Consider the following 22016-nt stretch of genomic DNA (forward strand, 5'->3'; position numbering starts at 1 on the left):
TGTGGAGGTCTCAGGATAGTTGTCATGGGTGACTTTAACTTTCCAAATATTGATTGGAACCTCTATAGGCCGAACAGTTCGGATGGGGCAGTTTTTGTACAACGTGTGCAGGAGGGTTTCCTGACACAATATGTGGATAGCCCGACAAGAGGGGGGGCCACATTGGATTTGGTACTGTGTAATGAACTGGGCCAAGTGTTAGATTTGTCTGTGGGAGAGCACTTTGGAGATAGTGACCACAATTCGGTGTCTTTCACTATTGCAATGGAGAGGGATAGGGCCATACGGCAGGGCAAGGTTTATAATGGGGGAGGGGTAATTATGATGCGATTAGGCAAGAATTAGGGAGCATAAGATGGGAACAGAACCTTCAGGGAAAGGCACAAATGAAAAGTGGAGCTTGTTAAAGGAACAAATACTTGTCCTTGATAGGTATGTCCCTGTCGGACAGGGAGGAAATGGCCGTGTGAGGGAACCATGGTTCACAAAAGAGGTTGAATGTCTTGTCAAGAGGAAAAAGGAAGAGTATGTACGGATGAGAAAACAAGGTTCAGTTGGGTCGCTTGAGGGTTACAAGGAATGAGCTAAAAAAAAGGCCTTAGGAGAGCTAGGAGGGGGCATGAGAAGTCCTTGGCGGGTCGGATCAAGGAAAACCACAAGGCTTTTTACTAAGAAACAAAGAACAAAGAAAAGTACAACACAGGAACAGGCCCTTCGGCCCTCCAAGCCCGTGCCGATTATGCTGCCCGACTAAACAACAATCTTCTACACTTCCTGGGTCCGTATCCCTCTATTCCCATCCTATTCATGTATTTGTCAAGATGCCCCTTAAATGTCACTAGATGCCCCTTAAATGCCACTTGCTTCCAAATCATTGATATTCTTATGTGAGAAATAAAAGAATGACCAGGGTGAGGGTAGGGCCGGTCAAGGACAGTAGTGGGAACTTGTGCATGGAGTCAGAAGAAATAGGAGAGGCGTTGAATGAATACTTTTCTTCAGTGTTCACCAAGGAGAGGGGCCATGTTTTTGAGGATGAGAGTGTGATACAGGCGGGTAGTCTGAGGAGGTAGATGTTCTGAGGAAGGATGTATTAGCAATTTTGAAAAACTTGAGGGTCGACAAGTCCCCTGGGCCAGATGGGATATATCCAAGGATTCTTTGCGAGGCAAGGGATGAGATTGCAGAGCCTTTGGCTTTGATCTTTGGGTCCTCACTGTCCATGGGGATAGTGCCAGAGGACTGGAGAGTGGTGAATGTTGTTCCTCTGTTCAGAAAGGGAATAGGAATGACACTGGTAATTATAGGCCAGTTAGTCTTACTTCGGTGGTCGGTAAGTTAATGGAAAAGGTCCTGAAGGATGGGATTTATGACCATTTGGAAAGATGCAGCTTAATCCGGGATAGTCAACACAGATTCGTGAAGGGGAAGTCTTGCCTCACAAATGTGATTGAATTCTTTGAGGAGGTAGCTAAGTGTGTAGATGAAGGTAGAGCAGTTGATGTCATATACATGGATTTTAGTAAGGCTCAGGTTCCCCGTGGTCGGCTCATGAAGAAAGTAAGGAGGTGTGGGATAGAGGGAAATTTGGCCAATTGGATAAGTAACTGGCTGTCACAGAAAAGTTACCAGCGGTGTACCACAGGGATCAGTGCTGGGTCCTCTGATATTTGTGATTCTTATCAATGACTTGGAGGAGGGGGATGAAGGGTGGATCAGTAAATTTGCTGATGACACCAAGATTGGTGGAGTAGTGGATGAGGTGGAGGGCTGTTGTAGGCTGCAAAGAGACATTGATAGGATGCAGAGCTGGGCCGAAAAATGGCAGATAGAGTTTAACCCTGATAAGTGCGAGGTGATTCATTTTGATCGAAAAAAATTTGAATGCGGGTTACAGGGTCAACGGCAGGGTTCTGAGGAATGTGGAGGAACAGAGAGATCTTGGGGTTCATGTCCACAGATCTCTGAAGGTTGCCACTCAAGTGGATAGAGCCGTGAAGAAGGCTTATAGTGAAAAATGAAAATGAAAATTGCTTATTGTCACGAGTAGGCTTCAATGAAGTTACTGTGAAAAGCCCATAGTCGCCACATTCTGGCGCCTGTTCGGGGAGGCTGGTACGGGAATTGAACCGTGCTGCTGGCCTGCTTTAAAAGCCAGCGATTTAGCTCAGTGAGCTAAACCAGCCCCTAGTGTGTTAGCGTTTATTAACAGGGGGCTTGAGTTTAAGAGCCGCAAGATTATGCTGCAACTATACATGACCCTGGTGAGATCACATTTGGAGTATTGTGTGCAGTTCTGGTCACTTCATTATTGGAAGGATGTGGAAGCACTGGAAAGGGTGCAAAGGAGATTTACCAGGATGTTGCCTGGTTTGCAGGATAGGTCTTATGAAGAAAGGTTGAGGGAGCTAGGGCTTTTCTCTTTGGAGCGGAGGAGGATGAGAGGCGACTTAATAGAGGTTTATCAGAGGATGAGGGGGATAGATAGAGTGGACGTTCAGGGACTATTTCCTCGGGTGGATGTAGCTGTTACAAGGGGGCGTAACTATACGATTTAGGGTGGGAGGTATAGGAGGGATGTCCGAGGTAGGTTCTTTACTCAGAGAGTGGTTAGGGTGTGGAATGGACTGCCTGCTGTGATTGTGGAGTTGGACACATTAGGAATTTTCAAGCGGTTATTGGATAGGCACATGGAGCACACCAGAATGACAGGGAGTGGGATAGTTTGATCTTGGTTTCGGACAATGCTCGGCACAACTTCGAGGGCCGAAGGGCCTGTCCTGTGCTGTATTGTTCTATGTTCTATGTACAGGCCCTTCAGCCCACGATGTTGTGCCGACCATTCACCCGAATCTAAAATTAACCTAACCTACACCTCTTCAATTTACTGCTGTCCATGTGCCTGTCCAAGAGTCGCTTAAATGTCCCTAATGACTCTGACTCCACCACCTCTGCTGGCAGTGCAATCCACGCATCCATCACTCTCTGTGTAAAGAACCTACCTCTGACATCTCCCCTATATCTTCCTCTAATCACCTCAAAATTATGTCCCCTTGTGACAGCCATTTCCGCCCTGAGGAAAAGTCCCTGGCTATCCACTCTATCCATGCCTCTCATCATCTTGAGGTTCTGGCTTATCCCGGGCAGCCCTCTCTCCAACCTCCCATGAGATCACATCGGAGGAGAGCTCTGGGGATGCCACCGTAATAGTCGTGTCACAGCTGTCATCCTCACCCTCCACCAGCACAGATACACGCACTTAAGTGTGAAATGCTAGTGGTGAGGCTTCTGGGGCACAACCTGGTGAGCACCACACTGTTGCTGATGGATATTAGGTGGATGCAGGAACCACCAGGCAAGTTAGCAGTTGGAAGTCAGCTGGATATCAGGACCCAGCTGGTCCCAGTCTGATGCTGAGCCTATGGAAGGGGCCATCCCGGAGCAGATGGAGATGTTAGGGTGCAGCCGGAACATTCTGAGGAGGTTTCAGTGTCACTCCAGCAGATCCACAGCTGCTTGGAGGAATCCCAGAGGATATGGGCGCTGGAGCGTCATCGGCACTGCATGGCACCGAGGCCAACACTGCCAACATAGCTCGGGTGGCGACTGCAATGGAAAGACTGGTGCATGTCGTCAGCACCATGAGTGAAGATGTCCAACGCGTCCTACAGTCGGTGATGGCCATGGCTGAGGATCTTAGCAGAATGCCCGATTCATAGAATGTGCAGTGCAGTCCCATCGAGTCTGCACCGGCCCTTGGAAAGAGCACACCTCCACCCTATCCCCGTAGCCCAGTAATCTCACCCTAAGGGCCTAAGCATGGTCAATTCACATCATCTGCACATCTTTGGACAGTGGGAGGAAACCGGAGCACCCGGACAAAACCCACGCAGACACGGGGAGAACTGTGCAGACTCCGCACAGACAGTGACCCAAGCGGGAATCGAACCTGGAACCTTGGCGTTGTGATGCAACAGTGCTAACACTGTCCTATCATGCCGCCCCTGTGCTACCAAGACGCCCCTCACTGTGATGTGGCCCAGTGCCAGATTGACCTTGATGAGGTTCACCGGGACATGTCCCACTCTCTGATGGGAATGGCTGAGGTGCTGCGGAGGTTGTCCCAGTCACAGATGGGCATTGCCGAGGCGCTACAAAGCATAATGCAGTCACTGAAGATGCACCGTCGAGAGCGTTGAGAGCATAGTGCAGACATTGGGAGACACTCGGGCTGGCAGAGCCAGATGGCGCAGGGGCAGCCGAGGCTCGGGGCAGTCGAGGCTCGAAACAGCCGCTTCTCCATCCCAGGATGAACCTTGGGTACCAACCCGGACCTGGCCCATGGAATGGGGATGGCGGCCATCTAAAGGGGAACACAGCTATCAGGACCTTTACCTCCAAGCCACTCACAAACCTGACTTGAAAATATATCGTCATTCCTTCACTTGTCACAAGGTCAACATCCTGGAAATCCGTTCCTAACAACACCCTGGGTGAACCTACACCACACAAACTTTAGCAGTACAAGAAGGTTCATCACATTCTCAAGGGCTATTTGGGATGGAAGTGAATGATGGCCGAGCCAGCATCGCCCACATTCCTTGAATCAATGAAACAAAACTTATGCTGTGCTGCCAAATCACATGCTCTTGGAATTTATCATAGAATTTACAGTGCAGGAGGCCATTCGGCCCATCGAGTCTGCACCGGCTCTTGGAAAGAGCACCCTACCCAAGGTCAACGCCTACACCCTAACCCAGTAACCCCACCCAACACTAAGGGTAATTTTGGACACTAAGGGCGATTTAGCATGGCCAATCCACCTAACCCGCACATCTTTGGACTGTGGGAGGAAACCGGAGCACCCGGAGGAAACCCACGCACACACGGGGAGGATGTGCAGACTCCGCACAGACAGTGACCCAAGCCGGAATCGGACCTGGGACCCTGGAGCTGTGAAGCAATTGTGCTATCCACAATGCTACCATGCTGCCCCCAATGCCCTACCTGCTACAGTAGTGAACTCGCCAACATTGAGGGCATTTAAAAGTTTATTGGATAAACATATGGATGATAATGGCATAGTGTAGGTTAGATGGCTTTTGTTTCGGTGCAACATCGTGGGCCGAAGGGCCTGTACTGCGCTGTATCGTTCTATGTTCTATGAACCAACATATATGATAAAAAATCTTCTATTAAGTTGAGCATTAGTTTAAGTACTACATGGGGCGGCATGGTGGCACAGTGGTTAGCACTGCTACCTCACGGCATCGAGAACCCGGATTCCATCTCGGCCACGGGCCACTGTCAGTGTGGAGTTTGCACATTCGCCCGTGTCAGTGTGGGTCTCGCTCCCACAACCCAAAGATGTTCCGCATAGGTGGATTGGCCACAATAAATTGCCCCTTAATTGAAAAAAAAGAATTGGGTACTCTAAATTAAAGAAAAAGTTGAAGTGTACATGTACATGGTGGCACAATGGTTAGCACAGAGCCAGGGACCCACGTTCAATTCCAGCCTTGGATGACTGTGTGGAGTTTGCATTCTCCCCGTATCTGCGTGGGTTTCCTCAGAGCAAAGAAGAATACATAGAACATTACAACGCAGTACAGGCCCTTCGACCCTCAAGCCTGTACCGGTCAAGATACCACCCTTGGCCAAAATCCTCAGCATTTCCTAGTGCCACGTCCCTCCATACTCATCCTATCCATGTATTTGTTGAGATGCCTTTTGAACTCATTCATGTATCTGCTTCCACAACCTCCCCTGGCAACTGGTTCCAGGCACTCACCATCCTCTGTGTAAAAATCCTGCCTCGCACGTCTCCTCTAAACTTTGCCCCACGGATCTCAAACCTATGCCCCCTGGCGACTAACCCCTCCACCCTGGGAAAGAGTGCCTGCCCGTCCACTCTATCCATGCCCTTCATAATCATGTAGACCTCTATCAGGTCACCCGTTAACCTCCGTCTTTCTAATGAAAACAGTCCAAGTCTATTCAGCCTCTCCGTATAGCTAACACCCTCCAAACCAGGCACCATCCTGCTAAACCTCCTCTGCACCCTTTCCAAAGACTCCACATCCTTCTGGTAGTGTGGCGGCGAGAATCCAAGGTTGGATACAACTGTAGCATGACTTGCCACTTTTTGTACACCCGTGCAATGAAGGCAAGCATTCCGTATGATTTTTTGACCACCTTGTCCACTTGTGTTGCCACATTGAAAGATCTGTGGACCTGCACGTCCAGATCTCTCTGACTTTCTATATTCCTAAGAGGTTTGCCATTTACAGTATATTTCCCCGGGCGCTCCGGTTTCCTCCGACAGTCCAAAGATGTGTAGGTTTGGTGGGGTTTTAGGGATAGAGTGGGGAAGGCCTAGATAGGGTGCTCTTTCAGAGGGTCGGTTTAACACAAAAGGCGTTGCTTGCCTGTGACTGTTTTTAAAAGGTCTGACAGCAACGCATATTGAACGCTGATAAGATACTTTTAAAAGCAGATTTATTATTGTTCACACGGAGGTAAAACATGAAAACATGCTTGTATCTGTGTATTTTTTCCAGTGTTTATTTTATTAATTCAAGGAATGTGAGCATTGCTGGCTGGGCCAGCATTTATTGACCATCCCTAATTGCCCTTGAACGGAGGCCTTTCCAGAGGGCATTTAAGAGTTAACCACATTGTTGTGGGTCTGGAGTCACATGTAGGCCAGACCAGATAAGGATGGCGGATTTCATTCCCCAAAGTGCATTAGTGAATCAAATGAGTCTTTACAATGGTCGACAATAGCTTCATGGACATCATTAGAGTTTTAATTTCAGGGGCGGGATTCTCCGACCCCCCGACGAGCCGGAGAATCGCCGGAGGGCGGCGTGAATCCCGCCCTGTCGCCGGCTGCCAAAATTCTCTGGCACCGGTTTTGCGGCAGGGGCGGGAATCACGTCGCGCCGGTCGGGGGCCATTGGCAGCGGCTCCCCCGGCGATTCTCAGCCCCGTGATGGGCCAAGTGGCCGCCCGTTTTCGGTCGGTCCCGCCGGCGTGAAATACACCAGGTCCTTACTGGTGGGACCTGGCTCTGCGGGCGGCCTGCGGAGTCCACGGGGGGTGGCGAGGGTGAATCTGGCCCCAGGGGGTGCCCCCACGGTGGCCTGGCCAACGATCGGGGCCCACTAATCCGCGGGCCGGTCTGTGCCGTGGGAGCACCCTTTCCTTCCATGCTGGCCGCTATAACGGTCCGCCATGGCCGGTGCGGAGAAGAAACCCCCCCTGCACATGCGCTGGGATCACGCCAGTATACGCTGGCGCTCCCGCGCATGGGCCAACTCGCGCCGGCCGCCGGAGGCCCTTCGGCACCGGTTGGCAAGGCGCCAACCCCACCTGCCTAGCCCCTGAAGGTGCGGGGGATTCCTCTTCACCGGAAGGCCCGCCCCGCCGGCTAGGGGAGAATCCCGGCCCAGATTTTTGTTGGATTCAAATGTCAGAATCTGACATGGTGGGATTCAAACTGGAGTTCCCAGTGTGTTACCCTGGGTCTCTGGACTACTACTCCAGTGACAGTACCACTACGCCACCGCCTTCCTTAAGTAGTAAGAAGAAGAGTAGTTTTAGAAATAAAAGCGAAATACTGCAGATAAAAAGACAGTGCTGGTAAAACTCAGCAGCTCAGCTATGTCTGTGGAGAGAGAAATAAAGTTAATGTTTCATTGAATGAAGACGTTCTGAAGAAGATGCATATTAGACTTACAACAATAAATCCTTCCCATTAATAAATCATTCCTATTAATGCCAATTATTCATCTGTAATAATTTACACTGCAGGACTATCACAGACAACTATTCAAAATTAACATAGAACATACAGTGCAGAAGGAGGCCACTCAGGGAGGCCAAGTCTGCACCGACCCACCCAAGTCCCCACTTCCACCCCATCCACATAACCCAATAACCACTCCTAACCTTTTTTGGTCACTAAGGACAATTTATCATAGCCAATCCACCTAACCTGCACGTCTTTATCTGTGGGAGGAAACCGGAGCATCTGGAGGAAACCCATGCAGACATGGGGAGAACGTGCAGACTCCGCACAGACAGTGACCCAGCAGGGAATCGAACCTGGGACCCTGGCGCTGTGAAGCCACAGTGCTAATCACTTATGCTACCGTGCTGCCCGAAAAACAAGCAGACTTCAATGAAATTACTGTGAAAAGCCCCTAAATGGTTAACAATGTGACAATTGAACAAAGCTTCACATTCTCACCATTAGTAATGGGACCATCCTTTGTGCCTCCCTGCTTATTGGATCAAGAATGGCCACCACTTCATAAAAAACTCCATCTTGAGGTTGTATCTTGATTACACTGCAGAACAAAAAATAAATATTTTAACAATTTAGACAATATACCATCAGGAATGCAACTTAGTTCAGGAAAGATTCAGCTATTGAATCTGTTATTACCTTAGCTGATCTTGAAGAAACTTGACATCCCTTCGCGATTCCACTTTAGACATTGATGATAAAAGAGCATCTACCTTCATGGTTAGATCACTGCCACTTCAGAACAGAAGGAAGAAAATTTCAGTTGTTGCCCAACTTTATTTCTGTTCAAAGGGTAATCAATGGGGTGGATTTTGCACTCCTGTTTTTGGGGGTGGGATCGGGAAATTCCGTGTGAGTCCCAAGCATGGCTTACGCCTGCAGGATTTCCCATTCCAATTCTCCCTGCCCCCAACCAGTGATGTAGCAGGAATCTCGACATTGAACGTTGGGGTCCCCAAAGAGGAGTGGGGAATAGGGTCATTCCCAAGCAATACCTTGGCACTGCCCACGCGTCCCCTGGAGGGAAGGGGTTCGCTGGGGGAGGGGATGTTTCGTGGGGTGTTCGGGGATGGGGAAGTTCTACTTTTTCGTTTTTGTATCGGGGTACTCTTTAAATCGCAAGCTGTTGGCGGGACGGTTCTACCTCCAGTATGATGTCATGGGACCCATGCCTTGGAATTTTTCTTTTATAAGTTCCTAACAATACAACAGGGAACGCTGCCTTTGGGGCTGGCACCTCCATTGTTGTTTTTCCCACCCAATGCATCAATCTGCCTTTTTTTGAGAATATGCCCAATATGCTTGGAATTAACAGCCATTTTGTGATGTCTTTATACAATTCCATATACAAGACCATCTGCTTCCTCCAAGCATACGTGTTGCCATACATATAGGTGGGATTAGTGTTGGAATTTCTGAGGAGGACAGAATCCAACCAACCAAAGGTATTATCAGGACAAAATAAATGTCCACCCCCTCCTCGACTGGACATTACTTTAGGTCTGAGTAAGGAATGGAACAATTCCCTGCTCATAATTCCAATCAATCTGAGTATCGTATCTGGGTTCTGGTATATATGTAGATGGAAACAGCAACAGTGAGGGCTTCCTGATACTTGAGGGATTGAAGCAACAGCTATTCAATCACTTGATTTTACACATATCCTCTCGTCTGCTGTGAAGGACAATAGAGAGTAACTATTTAGCAAGACTGCCAGTTCCTTATTTCCAATTACAATATAAGGGGTAATGGATACTCACCCCACTTCCCACCTTTTGTCTAAAACATACCACAAAATTGGCTGGTACAATTAGAACTCCCAGCTCTATGTTGACACTAGCTATTTCTCCTTGGGATGTGGGACTTTGTTGTACTTTCAGTGTAATTCTATCCTTTGTGCAAAAGCATAATTTCATAATCAATGATTGTTTGTTCTTAGCGTATAAACACAAACCTTTTTGGTATTTTCATTGACAATCAACATCGGTTTTGAGAGGTGTAACAGTTTCACCAGGTTGTACTTTATTGCTGCATCATCAACAAAATGAACTAATTTTAGGAGTCAGAAGAAAAGGGAAAGCACACCTTTTCGAATCCACCCCCATCTGTTTGACATGAGCTTTAATCTTCTCTGATGAAGCACTGAGACTGATCCTTTCCAGCAGGTTGAAATCTTCAGGATGGAACTCAACACCTTCCATGAAAGCATCCAGGATCTAAGTGTAAAAATAACAAAATGATATTGGAAATATTTATTAAACAGTAATTTGTGTGAGCATCACATTATTAACACTGAATAAGTGATTAAGTTATCACTTAATAACTTTGATAGTTAAAAGTGATGATATATTTAAAATCAAGTAAGCCACTTTTAACTAACAAAGCAAATCAAAGCAACTCTAGTGTATAAAACATAAAATTACAATTTTCGTCCCAAGCACTGGCATGATTGTCTCGGGCCGATTCCTGCCAAAAACACTAGGTTTATTGTTTAAACTGAGTTATGTTTTGCAGCGCTCTTGGTCAATTATAGAGGAAAGCAATTTTAGTACTTGAATTTTAAAAAACTGCATCGCCATTAAGCCATGACAAGAGCTCATGCCCCAACTGGAATATGAAATAGAAGTGTATAAAGAATATGAAATTCTTGTGCTCCACTGGCTTTTAATTCCCAAATACCCAGAAATTTCTTTGATGATGAATTAACAATGCTCTTCATTATTTAAAAAGACACCAAAAATTGAGTTCAGATTTTCTATAAATTGCTGGACTATTTGTACAGCGCCACAATAACTGAAGAGACTGCCTGGAGGCAGTGGCATGGATAAGATAGTAAATTAGTACTTCATATGTGTCTTCACACAGAAAAGGCTGCTGTAATGTACCAGTAAAAGGGAAGGTTGTAGAAATGTTGCATTGGATAAAATGAAGAGATACTTAAAAGGTTGGCAGTACTCAAAGTAGAAAAATTACCTCCGAGGTTACTGAAGAAAATAAGGGCGGAAATAATTGTTTTAATTCACTTATGGAATGTGCATGTTGCTGGCTAAGCCAGAATTTATTGCATATCCCTAATTGCCCTTGTTGGTGGTGAGCTGCCATTTTGGACTGCTGCATTCTCTAATAATAATAATCTTCAGTAGTGTCACAAGTGTGCTTACATTAACACTGCAATGAAGTTCCTGTAAAAAAACCCTGATTATCATAGTGTTATAACCTGCCTACTGACGATTGGCTGGGGACTAATGATTATCCCACAATCCTATGGGAGTATGAACTTCCCCAATGAGGGGGGCGGAGAAACTCCTACTATAAATAAGCTGGCCAGTCCAGGAACCAGCAGGAAGGAGAAGGTAGCAAGGGAAGTTACTGCTACTACTATGTATATATTGTTATAGTAAATAAACTTTATTATTTTTATCCTTAAAACTCGTGCTGGATTCTTCGGGGCCCTTACAAAACTGGCGACGAAGGTAAAAGTGAATAGCTGTCTACACTGCTGAAGCCACCTCCCTGGATTTTTGTTGGATACAGGTTGGAAGTTGTTTTCTATTATACCATGCCTCTGTACGGACGTTTGGATGTTTTTGATGCTGCGCTGGAAAGCTGGAACCAGTACACACAACGGATGCGTTACTATTTCCGGGCAAACAATATCACTGAAAACGAGCGCCAGGTGGTCATATTGCTCACCGCCTGCGGCCCGCATACGTTTGGGGTGATTAGGAGCCTTACGTACCCAGCTGCGCCGGACACCAAAACGTTTGACGAACTTGTGAATATAGTGGGGCAACACTTTAACCCAACCCCGTCCACGATAGTCCAGCGTTACCGGTTTAATACCGCTGAGAGGACCCCTGGAAAATCCCTTGCCGATTTTTTATCCAGGCTACGCGGGATTGCGGAATACTGTGACTATGGTGAGACCTTGTCAGAAATGTTACGCGACCGTTTGGTTTGCGGTATTAACAATGCGGCCACCCAGAGAAAGTTGTTAGCGGAGCCAACGTTGACTTTTCAACAGGCAATACAAATAGTCTTGTCCCGAGAGAGCGCAGAGCGAGGAGTACAGGAGCTACAGAGAATGGAAGTGCATGCCTTGGGGCGAAACCCTTTCCGCCCAAAAACGTCCCCCCCGCACTCCTGCGGTACCTTGGGCGAGGCAACGACCAGACCGACGCCAGTGGCCATCGGACATTCCTCCCCGAAGGGAGCCTTCTCCAGAGCGAATGGATGAGGAGCCATGTCCGTGTCAGATTTGTAGGCGCCGACCCCGTCGCGGACGGCGGTCCTGGGGACGCCAGAGACGCCGTCGTTCCGACCGAAACTGGGACCAGCCCAGGGGCCGTAACTGGGACCAGCCCAGAGGCCGTACCTTCCATGTGGATGAACCTGCGGCGACCACTCCTGAGGACGTGGAGACGGAGGACGACTGCCTGCAGCTGCATTGTGTGGCAGCTCCCCGTGTGGCCCCCATTAAGGTGACAGTACGGGTCAATGGCCACCCGCTGGAGATGGAGTTGGATACTGGCGCAGCGGTCTCCGTGATCGCCCAGAGGACATTCGACCGCATCAAGCAGGGTATACAGACCCTTACACTAACTGACTCACAGGCCAGGTTGGCCACCTACACGGGGGAACCACTGGACATTGCAGGAACTACAATGACCCCTGTTGTCTATGGACGCCAGGAGGGGCGTTTCCCACTTATCGTAGTGCGTGGCCATGGGCCCAGCCTGTTGGGTCGGGACTGGTTGCGCCATTTGCGGTTGCAATGGCAGCACATCCTCCAAACAGTTTCTGGAGGGTTGACTGAGGTGCTAGGATGATACCCAGAGGTATTCCAGCCTGGTCTGGGGAAAATAAAAGGGGCCGTAGCCCGTATCCAAGTTGAACCAGGAGCCACACCGCGCTATTTCCGGGCGCGCCCAGTGCCTTACGCTTTGCTCGAAGGTAGAAGGGGAGCTCACTCGTTTGGAGAGTTTGGGTATTATCAGGCCTGTCCGTTTTGCTGACTGGGCAGCACCAATTGTGCCAGTAATGAAGCCAGATGCCACAGTTCGCTTGTGTGGCGACTATAAACTTACAGTGAATACAGTTTCCCGACTCGACCGATACCCAATGCCTCGCATAGAGGATCTCTACGCGAAACTTGCAGGCGGACTCTCATTCACAAAATTAGATATGAGTCACGCCTACCTGCAGTTGGAGCTGGACCCTGCCTCCCGACCATATGTAACAATTAACACACACCGGGGCCTGTATGAATATACACGGTTGCCCTTTGGAGTATCCTCTGCCTGCGCAATTTTTCAACGTGTTATGGAGGGCATTTTGAGAGGTTTACCACGTGTGGCTGTCTACCTAGATGACGTGTTGATTACAGGGACGTCGGAGCAAGAGCATTTGGAAAATCTGGAGGCTGTCCTTAAACGCCTTTCGGAGGCTGGAGTCCGTTTACGTCACAAAGTGTGTATTTCAGGCAAAAGAAGTAGTCTACCTAGGTTATCGGGTGGACCGCGAGGGTCTGCACCCCGTCGCAGAGAAGGTGCGTGCAATTCAACATGCCCCCACCCCGACTGACACTTCGCATCTTCGTTCTTTTCTCGGTCTCGTAAACTATTACGGGAAGTTCCTCCCCAATCTGGCAACTACGCTGGCCCCCTTACACCTGCTGCTAAAGAAAAATCACACCTGGGTTTGGGGTCAGCCGCAAGAAACCGCTTTCCGGCGGGTAAAGCAACAATTGTCGTCGTCTGGGTTACTAACCCACTATGATCCGGGAAAGCCTTTGCTCGTCACATGTGATGCATCCCCGTATGGTATTGGGGCTGTCCTGTCCCACAAGATGGAGAACGGGGCCGAGCGACCGATAGCTTTCGCCTCCCGCACATTGACTGCAGCGGAGAAGAAGTACGCGCAGATCGAGAAGGAGGGCCTGGCAGTGGTTTTCGCGGTGAAACGCTTCCACCAGTATGTGTACGGCCGCCATTTCACTATCGTGACTGATCATAAGCCCCTGCTGGGACTCTTCAGAGAGGATAAGCCGATACCGCCCATTGCTTCTGCACGGATCCAGCGCTGGGCTTTGTTGCTTGCTGCATACAAGTATTCTCTGGAGCACAAACCAGGTACGCATATAGCAAATGCCGACGCACTGAGCCGATTGCCTTTATCGACCGGCCCCATGTCGACCCCCACGACCGGTGAGGTGGTCGCAACCCTAAATTTTATGGACACCTTGCCTGTCACGGCATCACAGATCCGTGAGTGGACCCAGACGGAGCCAGTCCTGTCAAAGGTTCGGCACATAGTCCTGTATGGTGGGCAGCATAGACAGCTCCCAGGCGAGTTACGGGCATTTTCCTCCAAGCTGTCAGAGTTCAGCGTGGAAGACGGCATCCTCTTGTGGGGGACGCGTGTGGTTGTCCCGGAAAAAGGCCAGGAGCTGATATTATCAGACTTGCACAATGGGCATCCGGGCGTGACCAAGATGAAAATATTGGCCCGGAGTTATGTCTGGTGGCCAGGCCTCGACACCGACATTGAGAAGGTGGCCCAAAACTGCTCCATTTGCCAGGAGCATCAGAAGCTTCCGCCGGCCGCGCCCCTACATCACTGGGAATGGCCAGGGCGGCCTTGGGCACGCTTACATGCAGATTTCGCAGGCCCTTTTCAGGGATCCATGTTCCTTCTACTAATTGACGCCCAGTCCAAATTTGGAGGTGCATAAGATGCAGGGGACAACGTCCTGCGCAACAATTGAAAAAATGCGTTTATCATTTAGCACGCATGGCCTCCCCGAGGTGCTGGTCACGGATAATGGCACTCCATTCACGAGTGAGGAGTTTGCTAGGTTTACAAAGATGAACGACATCCGCCATATCCGCACTGCCCCTTACCACCCGGCTTCAAATGGGTTGGCAGAGCGTGCAGTGCAAACATTCAAAGGAGGCCTAAAGAAGCAGTCTTCCGGATCAATGGACACGAGACTGGCTCGGTTTTTGTTTACGTACAGGACCACCCCCCATACAGTGACTGGGGTAGCTCCCGCAGAACTCCTAATGGGCTGGAGACTTCGCACCCGCCTTAGTATGGTCTTCCCGGACATTGGCGCAAAAGTACGCCGCACACAAGAACGGCAGGGACCGGGATTGTCTCAGCATCGTCCGATTCGGCAGTTTGCGCCCGGTGACCCAGTATTCGTGCGGAATTTTCCTGGTGGTGCCCAATGGGTTCCTGGGGTAATCTTTCGCCAAACGGGCCCTATATCGTACCAAGTGCAAGCCCAGGGTCGTCTCCAGCGAAAACATGTAGACCACGTCCGGTCCAGAAGATCATCCCCGCAAAAGATTCCCCGCCCCCGGAGCTCAGTTCAACAGCGGCAAAGACCAGAAACAAGGGAAGGTAGTCCTCCAAATCTTCCACTGGTGCCTCACTCGAAGCCTGCGCAGGTCATGACGGGACCGAATGGGGACAGAGACGCTGACATGACGGAGGCAGCAGACTCTGACTCCGAGATGGAGACACAGGATGAATCAGAGGGGGAATCCTCGGGTCCACAGGCCGTGGATGTACAACCGCGCCGTTCATCACGGAAGCACCGGTCTCCGTCTCGTTATACGCCGCCTGATCCAGCGCCGCGTGCAAATGGCGTCCGGCCTGCGGCCAAACGAGTTCAACGCCTTCCTTCGCCAGGGCCTACGGTGGATTCCTTGGACTTTGGGGGGGAGGGATGTTATAACCTGCCTACTGACGATTGGCTGGGGAGTAATGATTATCCCACAATCCTATGGGAGTATGAACTTCCCCAATAAGGGGGGCGGAGAAACTCCTACTATAAATAAGCTGGCCAGTCCAGGAACCAGCAGGAAGTAGAAGGTAGCAAGGGAGGTTACTGCTACTACTATGTATATATTGTTATAGTAAATAAACTTTATTATTTTGTATCCTTAAAACTCGTGCTGGATTCTTCGGGGCCCTTACAAAACATAGATTATCATATAATTTACAGTGCAGAAGGAGGCCATTCAGCCCATCGAGTCTGCACCGGCTCTTGGAAAGAGCACCCTACCCAAGGTCAACACCTCCACCCTATCTCCATAACCCAGTAACCCCACCCAACACGAAGGGCAATTTTGGACACTAAGGGCAATTTATCATGGCCAATCCACCTAACCTGCACATCTTTTGGACTGTGGGAGGAAACCGGAGCACCCAGAGGAAACCCACGCACACACGGGGAGGATGTGCAGACTCCGCACAGACAGTGACCCAAGCCGGAATCGAACCTGGGACCCTGGAGCTGTGAAGCAATTGTGCTATCCACAATGCTACCGTGCTGCCCGTGATTGCCACACTCTGACGCCTGTTCGGGTTTAAAGAGGGAGAATTCAGAATGTCCAATTCACCTAACAAGCACATCTTTCGGGACTCGTGGGAGGAAACCGGAGCAAACCCACGCAGATTCGGGGAGAGCGTGCAGACTCCGCACAGACAGTAACCTAACCTGGGAATCGAACCCGGGTCCCTGGCACTGTGAAGCAACAGTGCTAACCCTCTGAGATGCAGGTGCACTGCAGTGCTGTTGAGGGAAATCCAAGATTTTGACCCAGTAACAGTGAAGGAACGGCGATATATTTCCAAGTCACTTGGAGGGGAACTTCCAGGTGGTGGTGTTCCTAGGTATCTACTGCTCTTGTCCTTCCTACAGTGCATCTTGTAGATAGTATACACTGCTGTCACTGTTCCTTCGTGATGGAGGGAGTGAATGTTTGTGGAAGGGGCAGCAATCATGCGGTCTGCTTTGTCCTGGATGCTGTCGAGATTCTTCAGTGTTGTTGGAACTGCACTCATCGAGACAAGTGGAGAGTATTCCATTACACTCTTAACTTATGCCTTGTAGGTTGTGGACAAGCTTTGGGGAGTCAGGAGGTGAGTTACACACTGCAGGATTCCTAGCCTCTGACCTGATTCCCATTGATTCCAGTTTTGTGAAGGTTCCTTGATGACATACTTGGTCAAATGCTGCCTTGGTGTCAAGGGCAGTCACTCCCACCTCACCTCTGAACTTAGCTCTTTTGTCCATGTTTGAGGTCAGGAACTCAGTGACCCTGGTGGAACCCAAACTGAGCGTCAGTGAACAGGTTATTGTTGAGCCTAAATGCTGCCTGATAGCCTGGAGAGTAGGCTGATGGGGCGGTAATTGACCAAGTTGGATCTGTCCTGTTTTTTTGTGCACAGGACCTACCTGGGCAATTTCCCACATTTCTGGCTAGATGTTAGTGTTGAAACTATACTGGAACAGGTTGGCTAGGAGTGCAGCAAGTTCTGGAGCACAAATTTTCAGAAAGGATGTTCCCAATGGTGATGGGAGACCAGAATTGGGGATCAGCGTTTGAGGATAAGGGGTAATCCTTTTAGAACTGAGGTGAGGAGTAATTTCTTCACCCAGAGGGTGGTGAATCTGTGGAATTCACGACCACAGAAAGTAGTTGAGGCCAAAGATTTTAAGAAGTAATTAGATACAGCACTTGGAGCTAAGAGGATTAAGCGATATGGGAGAAGGCAGGGTACTGAATTTGATGACTGGCCATGATCATAATGAATGGCAGAGCAGGCTTAGAGGGCCAAATGACTTCCTCCTACTTTTATTTTCTCTGTATGTTTCTGTGTATGGTACTATTGCCAGAATATTGTCAGAGCCCAAAGCCTTTGCTGTCAGCCATTTCTTGCTATCACATGGAGTGAATCAAATTATCTCAAGACGGTGTAATGACTTAGGCCAGGCCTTTGAGATTGGCCAATTAGAGTACGAGTTCCCTGCTTAGTGGTCCAATCAGGGAACCCCTTTCTGTGTATATAACAGGGAGTGCCAGATCCTCTGCACTCCCGGTGTAGACAGCAGAGTGAATGGTCACGATTGTTCAGCTGTTGGCTTTGGAAATAAAAGACATTCTGGTGACGGGACTTCTGCCTCCGTGGACTTATTACAGTGACGACGAGAAAAACGGAATGACCCGAAGAAACCTGCTCGTCAGCAGCTGCCGCATATTGAGGGTAAGCCACTGACAGGCAAACTGCCTTTATTCGGAAAGTTGGACTCTTTTGACCCTGCAGTGGAAGACTGGGCCCAATATGTAGAGGAGATGAAGTACTTCTTTAGAGCAAACGATATAATTCCGAATGAAAAGCCATGGGTCATTCTGCTGACCATGTGTGGACCAGCAGCCTTTGCCATTATGCGCAGTCTCACTTTTCCGGAGGCACCGGACATGAAAACTTTCCAGGAATTGACAGACTTAGTAACAGAGTACTATGACCCGAAGCCACCTCTGATCCTGCGAAGGTACTGGTTTTACTCAGCATTCCGAAACATTGGGGAGTCAGTTACAAACTTTTTAACAAGATTAAGGCGATTAGCAGAGGCTTGCAAATTTGGCCTCACTCTAAATCAGATGCTCCAACACCGTATGTGGAATAAATAATCTCGCAATACAGAAATGTCTGCTAGCAGAGGCCGAGCTGGATTGCAAACAGGCATTGCAGCTGGCTTTGTCCTTAGAAAAAGCGGAGCGCATGAGTTACAGGGTACTCCGATGGAGGTCGACACCCATACCAGTGAAACTGAGTTAAGGGACTACCGTTGGGGGACAGGCAACTGCATGGCCACCGTCAGAAACGACGCGGACACTAAGTTAACCAGGCCCACTCGCAGAAGCCCTCCCAAGCAAGGGAAAATTAGGTCCAGACAGACAGCAGCCCCTGTAGTGATTCGCCCAGCAAAATATTGTAGTTGATGTCAGAGTTCAGAGCCAGAAAGGAGAATTGGAAGCCCGAAGCCATCATCTTGGAGAAGGTCACACAGGCTGGGGTACAGGAGAATGCACACCCTAGAAGCCCCACCTACCTCCGACGAGGAACAACTAAATTGTGTAACGATGGTGAAATCAAAACCCATTGAATTAACCATAAGGCTGAATGGACATCCCACATTAATGGAAGTCAACATGGACGCAGTCGTATCTGTGATAGGGGAAACAGCATTGAATAAAATTTGCACTGGACTCCAACCCTTACCCCTAATCAGGACCTCAGCAAAACTGAGGACATACACTGGGGAACCACTGAGAGTGCTGGGCGCAACGCATGTAACTGTGGCTTATGGAGAGCAACTGGTTCGGCTGCCTTTAATGGTCGTGAAAGGTGTGGGGTCAAGCTTATTGGGACGAAACTGGCTAAAAGAGATCCAGCTGGATTGGGTAAACATTTTCCAGCTTGAAAATGGCCGCCTGAGCGAACTCCTGTGCAAATACCCAGAGGTTTTCCGAGACGGGCTCGGAACAATAAAGGGAGCAAAGGCGACATTGCATGTGGATCCAGAGGCAGTCCCAAAATTCTACAAGGCCAGTACCCTTCGCATTAAGGCAGAAAGTCGATATGGAAATAAAACGATTAGAGCGTAAGGGAATAATCCAGTTTGCAGAGTGGGCAGCACCCGTGGTGCCTATCCTTAAGCCGGACAGCTCGATCCGCCTTTGTGGAGATTTCAAACAAACGATTAATCGCTACTCACAACTGGCTGGAGGACTCTTATTCTCAAAGCTGGATATGAGCCACACATATCTAAGCTGAAGCTGGACAAAGTGTCCCAAAAATTCTCAACGATAAACACTCATAAGGGCCTTTTTAAGTCTTCAAGATTACCCTTCCGGGTATCGTCACCTTGTGCGATATTCCAGAGGACAATGGAGAATATATTGCAAGGGCTACCACAAGTCGCCATTTACCTGGATGACTTCCTCATAACAGGAAAAACAAAGGCAGAAGCTGGAGAAAGTCCTCAGGAGGTTTTCAGCAACAGGAGGATCGGGTCAGGGAGATGAAAGATGCCCCGGCCCCCACGACAATCCAGGAGTTAAGGTCTTTTTTAGGACTGGTGACATATGGAAAGTATATACAGAACAGAGCTTCCATCTTGGACCCGCTACACCAATTACAAAAAAAGGGGCAAGCCTGGGAGTGGTCCGCCCGCCAAGACAGGGCTTTCAAGGAGATAAAAGAAGAGCTTTCTCAGAATGTCTTGGCACACTACGACCCCAGAAAAGAGTTGGTGCTCACGTGCGATGCGTCTCCATATGGCGCTGGTGCAGTTTTGGCACACAGAGGGCAAAACGGACAGGAACGACCTGTAGCGTTTGCTTCCAGGACACTGGCAGCAGCAGAACGATAGTGCACCCAAATCGAAAAGGAAGGACTGGCTGTGATCTTCGCGGTGAAGAAATTTCACCAGTACTTGTACAGGTGGAAATTCACTATAATTACAGACCACAAGCCATTGCTGAGTTTGTTGAAAGAAGACAAAGCAATACCACCAATAGCTTCAGCCCGGATCCAACGTTGGGCCCTACTACTGGCGGTGTACCAGTATCAACTGGAGCACGGCTAGGAACCCGGGTGGCAAACGCCGATGCACTAAGCAGGCTGCCATTACTGGACGCCCCGCCATTAGTACCCAAAATAGAGGAAACGGTAATGACGTTACATTTCCCGGACACCCTTCCAGTGGCCACACAAAACATTCGTTTACGGACCCAAAGGGACACGGTTTTATCAAAAATAAAACACATGGTGCTAAGTGGGGAGATGTAAAGACCGGTCCAGGTGGAATTTCGCCTTTACTGGGGCAGAAGTAAGCAGATCACTGTGGAAGACGGGATCTTGCTATTGGGAGCTCGAGTAATAGTTCAAAGTCAAGGCGGTCAAGCAATACTGGCTGAACTACGTCATAGGCACCTTGAGTATCAAAAATAAAGATGCTGGCCAGAAGCTATGGCTGGTGGCCAGGTCTGGACACAGACATAGCAGCATTGGTAGGTCTGTGCCAAAAATGCCAACAAGGGCAGAAGGTGGCACCGGCAGCCCGCTGCACCCATGGGAATGGCCAGGTCGGCCATGGTCATGACTTCATGTCGATTTTGCAGGCCCGTTTATGGGTTCCATGTTTTTTATAATAGTAGACGCTCATTCCAAATGGCTGGACAGCTACAAAATGAACTCTGCAAATTCAACAACTACCATTTAAAAACTCTGCACCTCGTTCGCAACTCATAGTATCCCTGGAGGTGTTTGTTTTGGATAATGGATCATTTTTCACCAGCCAGGACTTCACAAAATTTATGAAGTTGAATGGCATTCGGTCCATAAGATCGGCATCATACCACCCGGCATCGAATGTTGTGGCGGAGACAGCCGTCCAGACCTTAAGTCGGGTTGAAGAAACAGTCAGCAGCATCATTGGATACCAAACGGTTGCGCTGGCTATTTGACTGAATAACAACCCCACACGCCACAATATAATAGCACCGGCGCAGCGACTCATGGGCAGGCGACTTCGAACCTGGCTGAGTCTACTATTCCCGAATTTAGGTGGCAGAATAGAGCGACACCAAGAGGCCCAATGCAGGGGCCACGACAACTGAGAAAGACAGTTCAACATGGGTGAAAATGTATGGATCAGAAATCATGCGAATGGCCCCACAGGGGTAGCAGGACAGACATGTGTCGTATGAGATACGTGTGGGAAAACATCAGATAAAGAAACACCTGGACCAGGTGCGGGCCTCAGATTTGTTTCCTCCTTCGGGACTGACACAGACCAGCATTCCGAGGACCATGGCGAGTCCTCCCCGACAAACTATTCACGCCCCTCTGACACCACTGGTGAGGACATCGGACTTTGATATGGATGATGCCTCAGCTGTACCCCTGCCGCCGGAGGAAAGGGGCGAACCGCCCCTCAGATGCTCACATCAGAAAAGAAGGGCGCTTAGCCGTTATGCCTCCCCTACATCGGAGGCCGAAGTGGAGGAGCCGGACCCAGCGCATAAACGAAGCAGGAGACCCATGAGTCACGAGGACCATGGGGGCTCCATGGACTTGGGGGGGGGGGGGGGGGGGGGGGGTGTAATGACTTAGGCCAGGCCTTTGAGATTGGCCAATTAGAATATGAGTTCCCTGATTAGTGGCCCCATCAAGGAACCCCTTTCTGTATATAAAGTAGGGACTGCCAGATCCTCTGCACTCCTGGTGTAGACAGCAGACTGAATGGTTGTTCAGTTGTTGGGTTTGTAAATAAAAGGAATTCTGATGAGAGGACTTCTGCCTCCGTGGACTTATTACAGATGGGCATCTGAGAGGCTGG

At 49.2% G+C, this 22016-nt stretch overlaps 1 protein-coding gene across 1 annotated transcript in view; it reads right to left on the bottom strand.

The window, feature by feature from the left end:
• Window positions 1-22016, bottom strand: part of LOC140406448 (UDP-glucose:glycoprotein glucosyltransferase 1-like) — a gene marked incomplete at its 5' end in the record, with an annotated part of 110826 nt that overhangs the window by 83692 nt on the left and 5118 nt on the right. Inside the window, 3 exons of the mRNA XM_072494487.1 lie at window positions 8255-8354; window positions 8453-8548; window positions 9899-10029. Of these exons, the coding sequence (XP_072350588.1) occupies window positions 8255-8354; window positions 8453-8548; window positions 9899-10029 (327 nt within the window). The remainder of the gene's footprint in view (window positions 1-8254; window positions 8355-8452; window positions 8549-9898; window positions 10030-22016) is intronic.

This window comes from Scyliorhinus torazame, unplaced genomic scaffold, assembly GCF_047496885.1.
Source record: "Scyliorhinus torazame isolate Kashiwa2021f unplaced genomic scaffold, sScyTor2.1 scaffold_533, whole genome shotgun sequence".
In the NCBI taxonomy this organism is placed as follows: Eukaryota; Metazoa; Chordata; class Chondrichthyes; order Carcharhiniformes; family Scyliorhinidae; genus Scyliorhinus; species Scyliorhinus torazame.